The sequence below is a fragment of the Oryzias melastigma genome, linkage group LG8, assembly GCF_002922805.2.
Source record: "Oryzias melastigma strain HK-1 linkage group LG8, ASM292280v2, whole genome shotgun sequence".
Taxonomy (NCBI): domain Eukaryota; kingdom Metazoa; phylum Chordata; class Actinopteri; order Beloniformes; family Adrianichthyidae; genus Oryzias; species Oryzias melastigma.
The window spans coordinates 24,755,990-24,769,191 of record NC_050519.1 but is presented as its reverse complement, the minus strand read 5'-3'; the positions used below and the strand labels follow the sequence as shown (position 1 = coordinate 24,769,191).

Genomic DNA, 13,202 nt, shown 5'->3' with positions numbered 1-13,202 from the left:
ATCATTTCAAAGGGAAATTTATCAACACCGCAGGGAAGCGGTGTTGATAAATAAGGACACAAACCCCTTGTTTAAAGAAAGTTAAGTCTGTATCTTATCCAGAAGGAGAAATGGAGTTGTAAAATAAATAAAAATAATAGTAGAAATGGTTGGCTCAAGTACAATCTTCCAAATGTCTAAATCCCTCCAATGAAACCCAACAAACTGGTTTGCCCCAGAGTAGCAGACAAAGCTGTGAGAGCTAACTGTCCCCCCAGCCATGGACAAAGAACTTTAGACAACCTGAAACCAATTGGACTTTTTGTTAATCTCCTGACCTAAAGTATGAGAAGACATGTCTTAGAAACCTAAGGCCTAAAAGCACTTTACCACTGCACTTCAGAGTTTGAGAAAAAATACTAGAGAAGAGGAGAAATATCTTCAATAATAAAAGTTAAAATAGTCCAGTTCAATGCGTTTTCATATTCTACTCTGAAGGAATCTACCTGGATGAATAAGAATCTACTCAGAGATTTTTCTTCCAATTTTGTGAGAGATTATCGTCTAGCTGGTACAACGACTGGAGAACACTGCTTGGACACTGGAAGATTACGAGAACCATCTCAAATCCAACTTGTGATCCAGACAGAACAACTTGATCCAAAAATGCTCAGAGCAGAGAACATTATAGAAAAGGATTGCATCCAGCTTTTTACTGAAATGGTCATTTCACAGAAGACACCCTAAAGAGCCAACTGGAAAAGTCTTAAGACAAGATATCCAGTACCTCACAGAAGAAGTCACAGACAGATCAGTACTCCTAAATGATTTCAACCACCACCTACAACACAAACTTGGTGTCATCAGAACCTTGTAGCACAGAGCCCAAGAAGTGTCCACAGGATCTGAAATTAGGAAGGAAGAGGAACAACAAACTAATCCGAATTTCTTTCATACCTATCCCCATGCCCCAACAACTGGAGCCCTATGGAGTAGCAAGAGGGGAAGGGAGCCAATTCGGATTCAGCCAACATTCACGTCAAGGCCTCAGAACCTGCGGATATGGATTGACCAAGAAGTTCCCCAAACGTCCTCCTGCATGAACCAGCACATGTCCAGACCTGTCTAAGATTTTCCAGAGACCAGAGCAGAATTAGGATAGGTGGAAGGTTAAAACGGAATGGGTTTCTTTGGTGGAAACGCCACTCATTGTGCCAAAGAACGCCACACCCACTGTGAAGCATTGGAGGTGGAAACATCATGATTAGGGGCTACTTTTCTGCAAAGGGAACAAGATGACTGATTTGTATCAAAGAGAGGATGAATAGATCAATGTCTGGGAAATTTTGGTCAAAAATCTCATTCCATAAGTGAGAGCATATGGAGCATGAAAAATGTCGGAATCTTCCTGCATGACAATAATCAAAAACACATCAGGGAGTGGTTCCGTAAAAAGCATTTCAGGGTTCTGGAGTGTTCTAGTTTCTGGACCTCAATCCAATAAAGAAGCTGTCTGTAAGTCTGTGTTGCCCAGCAATAGTCCCAAAAACATCACAGCTTTTGAGAAGATCTGCATGGAGGAATGGACCAAAATAGCAGCAACAGCGCAAACCTGCTGAAGACCTACAGGAAACCTTTGACCTTTGTCAACCAGGTTTAGATTATGGAGTATTGAGATGAACTTCTCTCGTTGACCAAATACTTGTTTTCATCGCAGATTCTTTGTTTATATTATCTCTATCACAGTTGAAGTGTATCTATGATGGATTTTACCAACCAAACTCAGATTTTAAGAGGAAAAACCTGCAGAATCTGTGACTGGATTACACTTTGACCAATACTCGTTTATACCAGAAGAACCATGAGGAGCAGCTTCATGTAGTTTCTATTCATCAGACGTGGACGGCTGCTGTAAGACTGAATATCCGTCTACTTTATATCAGACTGCATTCTGCTACTAAGAGCAACTATTCAAAAAAAAAAAATCTTATTTAAAAAAAATACAAATTAGCTTGTATTGTCACTCTATGGTCTTAAGTTTTTCACTAAAGTCTTGTCCTTCATTCTCTCAAATTAAGACCACTTATCACCCCAGAGCCAAATGGGATCCACCAGGGCTAACTTTCTGGGTCCAGACCAGTTCCGATTGATCATTGAAAATAACGACTTTATAAACAGCCCCTCCAAAACCTTTCGTGACCCCGCTGATGAAAAGTGTCTGTTGAGGAGGCAGACACTGTGTCAGTGACCACGTCCCCCCTGTCTTCTCTCCTGTAGAGCTCAGAGGCCGTTGTCCAATGGCTGAGCGACTTTCAGCTGCAGGTCTACGCTCCAAACTTCCTGAATGCTGGGTATGACTTGCCCACCATTAGCCGAATGACCCCGGAGGTAAGGCATCTGAACCCTGACCCCGAGTCCCAGAGTTCTCACCCCCCGTTAACCGAGCACAGTGGATTCTCCCCACCCCTTTCCCCTCCCTGTGCTGTCCTTCTATGCATGAAGTAAAATAATTTAAAAAAACACTTTAACCACCTCTGCTTCCTGTCACACCTGCCCTGGTTTCTCTTCTACCCCTGTGCTGGTGCTGTCCTGGTCTCTGAGATCACAACACCAGGAATCTAAAACTAGTTTGTCTTGAATATTTAAATCAGTTTTAATTAAACCTGTGTTTTACAACCAGACTTTGAAAACTTTTTCAACTTTGGTAAAACTTTTAAACTGAAAGTGGAATCTAAACGTTTAACAAAGTAAAATACTGTATTTTCCACACTATATCTGATTATACGGTGTGTTTACAATTAACAGTCACTTTTTGAACATATGCCATATATATGGCGCACTGAACAATAAGGTAAATTAAATCAGATCAAACTTTATTTGTATCACACTTTTCAAAAAAAAAAAATGTTTTACTTAAAGTGCTTTACAAAAAAAACGAAAAACAAATTTTAAAAACTGGTACATGCCCTGGGGGTAAATCCGGCTCGGGGCGGGACGGGAACAACACAAAAGAGGACAATATCGAAAACTGGACACCAATAAGAAATAAAAGGAACAGTTTGTTAAATAAAGGAAACCCTGTGTCCTGAAATGAAAACAAAAGTACAATGAGTGTTCTGGCTCTAAAAAGACAAACCAAAAGGGAGTGGAACCTTGGCCAAATAATAAAATAAGTCATGGAGACTGCTGATCCAGGCCCTGCGACAGACTGGCGACCTGTCCAGGGTGAACCCCGCCTTCGCCGATCAGTAGCCGGGATAGGCTCCGGCACCCCCGCGACCCCGAAAGGGAAGAAGCGGTCAAGAAGATGGATGGATGGACTGCTGATCCAGCCATGTCGACCGTCTGAGTCAGCAGCTCCTGCTAATGTCTGACTAACCAAAACTAGCTAAAGAAAACAAATAAACAAAGCCACAAACTAAGACTACCAAGGTCTAACCCCAAACTAACATATCAAGACCCAGCAGAGTAAGACTTCTGAGAACAAAGAGGGAAAAAGAGACCAAAACAAACCAGCACTACACCAACTAAAACCCAGCCTGCTGCTCTGCTCTGCTCCTGCCTGGCTTTGTGTGGCCTTGTCTGCCTTAAATAGACAGCAGGGGGCAATTAACAGACAGTGGCCACACCTGCCAGGTGAGCAGAAGGACTGGATGGAAAAAACATCAGGCAGCAGCAGCAGGACGTAACAAAAACAAAGAACAAGACGTTGCTCACAGATGTGTAGAACCTATTAAGCAAAATAAGAGTCAGAGATAAGACAGTGATTCAAACTTTATTACCTGTGTTTACAATAAGTCTAGAACTTGTGACATCCTAAAGTTAGCCGTACATTAGCATATTCACCATATCTGTAACTCCCAACCTTGTTTCCAAAATGTAAAAGAACAGACTGATACCACAGAAACAAATATTACTGTGACTACGCTGACACCTAAGTACCTTGTTAGTAACAAGCAAAAACACAGTACAATGCCGCCACACGTTAGCTGCATTAGCATATTTGAAATAACACTCAACCGAAGAACCACAGACAGAGCGCCTCTCAAAATTCCTTCAACATCACTAAAGACATCCAGAATTAACTCTTTAACACCTGAGCCCCAGTGTTTATGTTCTTTGATTTAGTGTAACTTTTCAACCGTTAACATGATCAATGTAATTTCAGTAACTTCAGAAGGAGAAAGGTGTAATAACAGTAATGTGAAAACATGTTCAATACATTTAAACTAAAACAAATGAAGCATGAAGTTGAGTTGCTCTGGTCTTTTTATCATTGCAAACATTAGCTTTTTCTCCACTTTTTTGACACATTCACATCTTCTCCTCTGCTGGCAGAAGCTTTCATCCGACGTTTCACTCTTTCTTGTGCTGCCAGTTTTCCTTGGTGTGTGTTTGAGTGTGAATGAAAGGAGAAAGACTCTCCTGGGTTCAGGATGCAGGATGTCCTGAGACAGCATCTCACGTGTGCTTCCTTGTGTGTAGGACCTGACAGCAATCGGGATCACCAAACCGGGTCACAGGAAGAAGATCGCAACAGAGATTAACAAACTTAGCGTCACAGAATGGCTGCCTGAGCAGAAACCTGTGAGTTCAACTCCACACAGATGCACACAAAATCACCATAACCCTGATCTGTAGGAAAATTCACCACTCACAATAAGTTTGGGATATTGAGAAGAACTCAGTGGATGTCATAAACAGTGTTTGACTCACTTCAAAGATTTTCAAGATAAGGAGGGGAGGGTATTGGGGTGACGGGCACACTTCATTTTGTGTTTTCCATGTAAGAGTCTCTCTGTGTACAGTGTGTCTGACTTATTGGGGCCAAAACCATAAAAATCTAAAAGAAAAACATTTTCAATGTGGTATCAGTGTCAATAATCTGTGGGCATAAAAAGATGATTTTTCTATTAGTAATTAGTAATTTCTCAAAGTGTCATCAGTAGATTTGCATCAAGACTCAGAACTACTGTCAGAGTTTGTATCAGATCAGGAGTGGATCCCCATCAGTGACAGACCACAACCATGACCAGAACCTGAGGACCTCTGACCTCTGACATGGTTTATCTAACGCCACACAGCTGCAGGTCATTTACCAGATGTGAGGATACTAGGGATAACAGACAAACCATTCACAACCACATCCACCACTTTGACTGGAATGACTGTTACAGGTGACTCCACTCACATCAAGACACAACCGTGAACGTTTACAGTACAAGACCATGTGATCTGGACGAGACAGCAACGCTCTACCGTCCTGTTCACTGAGGAGTGTTGGGTCATCTTCAACTGAAATGATTGTGGTCAGTGTTGCTGGAGAAGTGGGGGGTCAACATAGTCTTCAGGGTTGGCTTCGGTGGAGGAGGTACAACAGTCTGAAAAGACATCACCAGTCTGAGAAAAACGGATTTGGTTTTTGTAGATCAGGGGTGTCAAAATCAATCGCACAAGAGGGCAAAATCCAAAACACACCTTCGGTCGCGGGCCGAACAGGATAAACATTTATTGAACACTCTAAAACTACATTTTTAAAACTTTAAAACTGTAACTTTTTAACCAAATCATGAACTAGATAAATAGCATTACCTGTGATAATGCTAGTGTCAATGCTGTAAGCTGAATTTGACCTCTAAAGATGCTAGTGACGATAGCTGAAGATGCTGAAATTAATAGCTAATTATGCTGAAGCTGATAGATGAAAATGCTAAAGCTGATAGCCAGCTAAAATATGAGCTAAATGCCAAATTATCCTAAAAAACTTAGGTAAGCCAAAACAAAATAACTAATATATATATATATATATATATATATATATTCAATATAGCCAAAAAAACGGAAAAAGCCTAAATTATCTAAAACAGCAAATAGCTAAACTTCGAAATAGCATAAAAAAACGGAAAAAGCTTGAATTAGCCAAAATAGCTCATATGTAGCTAAAAATACTAGCTTAACTCCAAAATAGCATAAAAAGTTTTAGTAAATCCCCAAATTGTCCAAAAAGTTAGCAGAAGAACAATTTTTAAAACTTTAAAACCATAACTTTTAACATAATTATGAATAATAAAAAGGCAGGAATATTGTTCCAGAATAAATCAACTTAAACCTTAAATAACTTTCAATATTTTACTGTCCATAAAAATATGTTTTGTCAAAATTATACAAGTTAAAAATAAGTGTAAGATAACATCAGGCCATTAATAATAAAATAAAATGATCTTGAAGGCCGGATAGAATTACCCGGCAGGCCAGATCTGGCCCCCGGGCCTTGACTTTGACATGTGTTGTAGATGGTCCAGTCACTGCAGGTTCTTACCTCAGAGACATCATAGAACCATCATCATCCTCAATTTCACAAGACCACCCCGAACTTCCTTTTAATGGATGATAACACTCCACCACATGGAGTCAGGGCTTCAGAAGTGGGAGTGTCTCATTTCACCAGAACCACAAAGAACATGTCTGGGACCTGCTGAAGCAGAGACTGGATGATCTGACCCCTAAGTGACCTGCAGGACTGCTTGTAGCACCAGTGGAAAAGTGGAACGCCTCAGAACAACATCATGAGTCTAGTGAAGACCAAAAGATGGTGGAAATACCAGCTGTTGACATGATCAATGATTATTTGGAGCTACTTTTTTATTGCCTTAATTTTTGGGGTAATGAATACAAAGCTATTAAAAAAGAAGGGTTCTTCTCATTTATAATTAGTCGTTTCAATGGGATCTTATTTGTATTTCATTGAAATTCAGACCAAATGGGAAAAGCACACATATACATAACAACATCCCTAACTTATTGTGAGTCGTGTTGACCTTCAAATGGATGAAATGTTGTTCTGGAGTCTTTCTCAGACATTCAGTGAGCACATACCTCTGGTTTTCTGACAGAACAACCTCGAGGAGTGGCTGTCTGCCATCGGGCTCAGTCAGTACCACCAGGTGTTGGTTCAGAATGGCTACGAAAACATCGACTTCATCACAGACATCACCTGGGAAGACCTGCAGGAGATTGGCATCACCAAACTAGGTATGTTTGTAGGTGTTACTCAGACATTCAGTGGGCCCCAAAATATATTCTCACATTGTGCTAATGTGAGAATTCACATTTTAATAAATCCTTAAATGTTCATCTGGTGGTGTAGTCTGCATTTTGTGACCAAGGTTGAACCCTTCATCACTGGATGGAAATGCTACTTTGATTAGTGCTACCACCAGCTTAGTGGTCTTATGGTAGAGTGTCCCCCCTGAGACTGAAAAGTCGTGAGTTCAAATCCAGGCCGAGTCATACCAAAGACTCTAAACATGGGACTCAATGCCTCCCTGTTTGACACTGTTTGTCCAGAAGGCAGCAGTGTCTGCAGTTCACCACTTCCCCAGGGGATGGGTCAAATCCGGAGAACAAATTTCCCACACCTAGCTGTGTAACAACTAATGGGACTTTGACGCTATCAGCTCACTTGTGGGTAAATGCAACGCCACCCCTGCTGGTATTCAAAGACACAGAAAGCTCAGGATGTTAGGAAAGAGGAATATAATACATGGGCCGAACAAACCACACATATGTAGGAGAAATGGCAATGCAGTGAGAGTGTCAAGAAACACAGAGTTGTTGTGAGTCTGAGAGATCCAGCTGTTGAAATAATAAGATTATTGAGAGCAGAAAATCCTAATGCTACAGCAAATGGTTACATGCAAGTGCTTTGAGCAGCTTTTGGGACACTGAAACGTCATCGGATCTCGTTAAGTTCAGACAAGCATTTCAATGTGAAGGTGAAAAACCAACACATTCTCACTTCCAACTCGTCAAATATGGACGTCCCCGTAGGGTCCCCTCTGTAGGCCTGCCACAAACGATTATTTTAATAGTCGATTAATCACAGATTATTTTTTCTGATTAGTCGACTAATCGGGTCATGCACAAAGTAGATTTAAAACACACATCTTAACCCTCATTAGCTTTAAACTAACTAAAGATAAAGACAATTAAGATGATAATGTATTAAACTTTTAAAAAATCATGCTTCCTTTGTCCTTCATTAGTTTCTGGTATTAAAACAAGATTGAAGTAGAAAAGTTGCATTTTGCTGAAAGTAGTTTCTGAAGATCCTGAAGCTTTTTGCTGAAAATGGCAATGCAATTTACTTTAACTGATGCAGAGATTTGCTGAAAATGCAAAATCTATTTGCAAAAATGTTATAATTGCTAAAAGAATTTACATTTTGCTAAAGAACTATGAAAGAGTGCCGAATTTGATCTAAATTTCTAAAAAAATTGTAGTAAAATTTCTTAAAATATTTAGTGTGTGGCTTAAATATGAACTGAACTCCAAATTAGCCCAAAAAACCTTATTAGATGTCAATTGCCAAATTTAGCTAAAAAAGCTAGCTCGTTGCTTAAATATTAGCTAAACTCCAAAACAGCCTAAAATTCCTCAGTAAACCAAATTAGCCAAAAACGTTAGTATGTTCTTCAAATAGAAGCTAAACACTAAATTAGCCTATGAAACCTCAGTAGTTAACAAATTACCCAAAAATATTAGCATGTTACTAAAATATGAGCTAAAATCCATATTAGCATAAAAACCTCAGTAGATGCCAAATTACAAGCTAACGCATTGCTTAAATACTAGTTTTACTCCAAAATAGCCCAAAATACCTCACAAAACTTAATTAGTCAAAAATGTTAGCCTGTTGCTAAAACAGAAGCTAAACTCTATAATAGCCTAAAAATACCAGTTGATAACAAATTAGCCAAAAATGTTAGCATTGGGTAAAGGAAATACATTTCCATAAAGAACAACTTACAGGGCTTTAAAATATTATTTAGCTTTTGCCTCAGAGCTGATAAGACTTACCAAACATTTCCAAGGGCAACCACGATAAAGACTTTGGGGGAAAGAAAGTTTTGAAACAAATTCTAAAAGTGGCAGAGTTACAGTAAAAGGGAACCCGTTCACTATAAAATCTTATAAACAGGTAACATCTGGTGGACCAGAGTTGAACAGTACATGTTATCTGGTGTTTTACCTATTTTACTTCAAAAGAACAAATTTGTTGTGGTGTTAGAAGTTTATTTCTGATTTCCAGGAACAAAATCTGATTTGTTTTCAGTCAATGTATTGTTCTAAGCTGACTCTGTCGCTGCTGCAGGTCACCAAAAGAAGTTGATGCTGGCAGTGAAGAAGTTAGCGGAGCTACAGCGCGTGACAGATGGGAGGGGCTCTCCGAGGAAAAAGCCTCCACCAATCACACAACAGCAGGAAGTCATGTCTATTGACAGCCCTCCCCCAGAAGGTAAGAAAAACTACGCCTCAGCAATGACTGAATGAAGGATTCAGCTCCATTCAGTCAAAGGGGACTATTGTACTCGCCTCCTGTTTGAAAACTCTACCTACAACTTGTGATCCTAACATCCCAGACAAAATATTCACTTTAGAAAATGTTATATTTTAGGTATTAACGATTGTTTAAGGCTTTATAATACAATAATTGATTGAATTCTTGTGTCAAGCAGCCAATGAAGATGAAGACAATTGTTAAAATATACTTTATTCCACCAGTTCTCTTCAGTACTCTGAAGCATTTGAAGCATCATATGAAGACTTTTAATCTGATGATTAGGAGTTGTCCCATTCAAATACAGCATAAAATACACTGTCCTCTTGTTTATCGCAGGGGTTACATTCTAAAGATAATCTGTGAAAGGTAAAATCAGCAAAATCTCCTAGTCTTCTTTTTTTTACAATTCTGTTTTAAGGCTATAAAACTCCTCACTACACACTTTAGACACTTTTCTCAGACAGACATGAACATTTTCACGCTTTTTTCTCTTGTTTAAAACCCACTCTGTGTTTTTTTACATGTTCTTGTAGCATTTTTCTCATAATAGAGGACTTATATATAAATAGATATATATAAAAGAATTTACAATTAAAACTGTGTTTCTGGGTATTTCTTAATCCAAATCGTGTTGGATCAGAAAACCGGATGCTAGAAAAACTTAAAGCTGTGCGTGAGTGGGCTGGACAGAGCTCCCAGCGACGGGGAGAGGAAGGGGGCGCAGGTAGAGTGGCGGATTTAATGGTGGATAGACCGGATGTCTATGGATGTCCAACGGAAGTAGTATTTAATTTAAAGCGGAAATTTTATCTTTTAAAAAAAGAGCAAACTTCTCAAGTTTAATTTTTAATTTTATTAAAGGAGTTCTGTATTTTTAATTAAGTTTTCCTTATTGTGTTTGTAAAAAATGATCAATAGTTTTTTTGGAGAAGTTTGATCCAGCTGGGTTTCAGGTCGGCCAGCCTGGAATCTGCTCTCAGGTGGAGCTGTCCACTCTGAACTGCTCGCCTCTCGTAACAGTGGCGGTGGGCAGGACTTTCGGTGCTCGTTATTCTAGAAAATTTGCCAGTCCACGTCCCAAAACAAAACAACGATCAGTTTCCTCATGGATTTCAAACAGCAGACAACTCTGTTCTGTGTTGAAGCTGTCAGAGATTGCATTTTTATTGAAATAAAAGATCGCTTTTGTACAAAAACTACAAATAATTGCCATATTTTTCTTTTATTTCCATAAAATGATAATCACAGAATGTTCAAATACGTTTTTTTTAGAGACGGAGTTTTATTACGCCGATCTAACAGCTGCACGCTTTGCACACTGTTGGTTAAAAATAATAATAATAAAATAAAAGTTAAAAAAAATAATAATAATATAAACAACAAATAATAACATAAAAGTCGACTTTCGCCCTTTAGATAAAATACAACTTCTGTTGGACATCCATCAGCTCCATAAGGTCTTTCCACCATTTTACTAGGTACTCTTGAACAGTCCTGCCTAAAACCAGAATTGTATATCTAACCAGTTACTGCTGCTGGGCATAAAATATGTCTTAAAAACCAAAAAAAGTATTTTTGATTTTGGCTTAGAACCGCACAGTTACGCCTGGTTAATCGCATTTGTTATAATAATAATCGCTGTATTTTATTGTGAAAAATTGCTTACATTTTGTAAAATTCACTGGATTTTCTTGTGAGTCTTAGGTGTAATTTAGGCAGATCACTCACGTAAAAAATAAACCAGTTGTCGAAACGATTGCTGCACGGCGCGAGCCGGCCGCGGGGGACCGCGGCGCTCCGCATCTGGTGTGAACTGTACCATAAAGGGTAACAAGGCAGCAGCCTCTGTTCCACGCCGCTTCCAAGACTGCCGCCTGCGGTGTGAACCAGGCGTCATACTTAAAAGAATACTGGGAGCGATTAAAAAAAAGTAATAAGGTTGGAGTGGGACTTTAAACTCTCAAAGTTCAAACCATTGTAGAAAAACATGTTTTGTTCATGAAAGAAGATTCATGTAAATATAGCTAACTTAAAGCAGTCTATAAAGGAGTAGCGGCACAGTGGTGACTGATTGACGAGGTTAACAACCAATTACAATGCAGAACACAGCACACTGACAAAATAACATACAAAATTGCTCTGAAAGCAATTTTCAAAACAGCGAGTAAACAAAAGGTGAATCACTATGTAACGAGGGACCACTGTATCCTACTTATCCTCCATAAATTCTCTGACTCAGTTTGGTTCAGGGGCCCATTCAACCCGTCTGATCTCCAGTGGGCCGGACCAATGACATAATAGCAAAACAGCCTATGGTCAACTTGTTATCTGAAGCTTTGTTTTTGTTTTGTTTTTCTCAGTTGGAAAAAATGCCTCAAACAACATAGTAGCCTGATATTTTAGTGATAGTGGTGTCACACCTGATCGTTTAGCGATGAGGCTAGCAGGGAACCAAACAGCATCTTGCCCAGATGTGCCACTCGCTTGCAAAGAAATGCTGTTTATTTCTTGGGTCCAATCCGAATTCTTCCTTTATCCCTTCCCCTCCATTTGAAGGGGCAGTTTAAGTCGTGTCAGAGAAACTTATTTTTTAAATTTCCCCCTCCAAGCGGAGGGTAAACAACAAGGCGCTGAGAAGCGCTTTTCTTCACATTGGTGCGCTCTGAAGCACAGATGCTTGCATTTAAATGTAAGTAATGACTTTTTGTTGTAGCATGACCTTTTTAAAGTTATAAAACTGCTGTTGTTATCTTTATTCAAGTGCAGGAAACTCCACGATAACGCTAGTGGACCAGCGATTATTGGTGATGTCATCGATGAAAGTGACATCTGAAATATGAGACACTATTTTACCAAAACTCTCCGTTTGGAAGGCTAAATGAAGGGAAAGGGAGAAGGGAAGAATTCGGATTGGGCCTTGATCTCCAATTATCGGTATTTCTTCTCCTTTGCTCCCCCTAGTGGTGGAGTAGCACATTGCGGCCATTTCTTTAAATAATCATAACTCGCCCCAGGAATAGGCTAGAACAGGGGTAACCAACACGTCGCCCCTCATCAGTCGCCCGCAGGTCTCTTCTAAAAATAGCACAACTCACTTGTGAGCTGCTCGAAATTTTAATTTTATTGTGATGCAATTTTTTTAAATCACACCTGCCTTTATAAAGAATTAAAAATTAAAACATCTTAAAAATAGATGTTCATTATTTCTGAAGCCAAAAATGGGATCGGCCTATCCCACTTTTTCTTTTAAATCGATTTCTCCTTAACGAGATAATCAATAGTCGCATTTCCATTAACTCTGAAATTTCGCAAATTGGAATTTGGATAATAAATTCTCCTAATGGAAACACCACAGTTTCGAAAAAACTGTCATTTTTCGAAAGAAAAAGTTTTTGCGCTTGAAGAAGGTGGTATTTGGGGCGTATCGATAGACATTTTTCGCAAAACTGTAATGGAAACACTTTTTTCAAAATAAATCCGCTTCTCGGTATGAAGTGTCTGATCTGAGCGCTCCACAGCCAGCGCACCGAGAGGTCCCACAGCGTCAAAGCGCTTCAGAAATTGCGGGTCATACAGAATCGCGCAGCAGCTCCTCCTTTCCTCATCGCTTCATCTGCAGACGCACTTTTGCAGCTTGGAGCCTGAAGTCTCGTGAGCGCCGTGACAGAAACTTGAATTTATGTTGTGGTGTTTTCAGACAGAAAAAAAAGTCCAGGTGCTTATTTGCTGGTTTTTCTTTTAACCGCAGAACAGACTCCTCCCTCTCCTGAGTCGAGCTGCGCTGCACAAGTCCCAGACAGAGATGTGACGTCACCCACATGCTCCCTTTTAGTGAATGAAATAAAAAAAATACTTGTTGTCGTTCATCGCCGTGTTTTTA

The 13,202-nt window shown here is 39.5% G+C and overlaps 1 protein-coding gene across 8 annotated transcripts in view; it reads left to right on the top strand.

Moving 5' to 3' along the window:
- The window catches only part of caskin1 (CASK interacting protein 1), a 138,161-nt gene that overhangs the window by 111,150 nt on the left and 13,809 nt on the right, over positions 1–13,202 (top strand). For 7 of the 8 annotated variants that reach the window (XM_024261119.2, XM_024261124.2, XM_024261123.2 and 4 more), the window contains 4 exons: positions 2,257–2,367; positions 4,465–4,566; positions 6,873–7,011; positions 9,134–9,277. In XM_024261119.2, coding sequence (XP_024116887.1) covers positions 2,257–2,367; positions 4,465–4,566; positions 6,873–7,011; positions 9,134–9,277 — 496 coding nt within the window. The remainder of the gene's footprint in view (positions 1–2,256; positions 2,368–4,464; positions 4,567–6,872; positions 7,012–9,133; positions 9,278–13,202) is intronic. The other variant, XM_024261122.2, reaches the window with a different exon arrangement.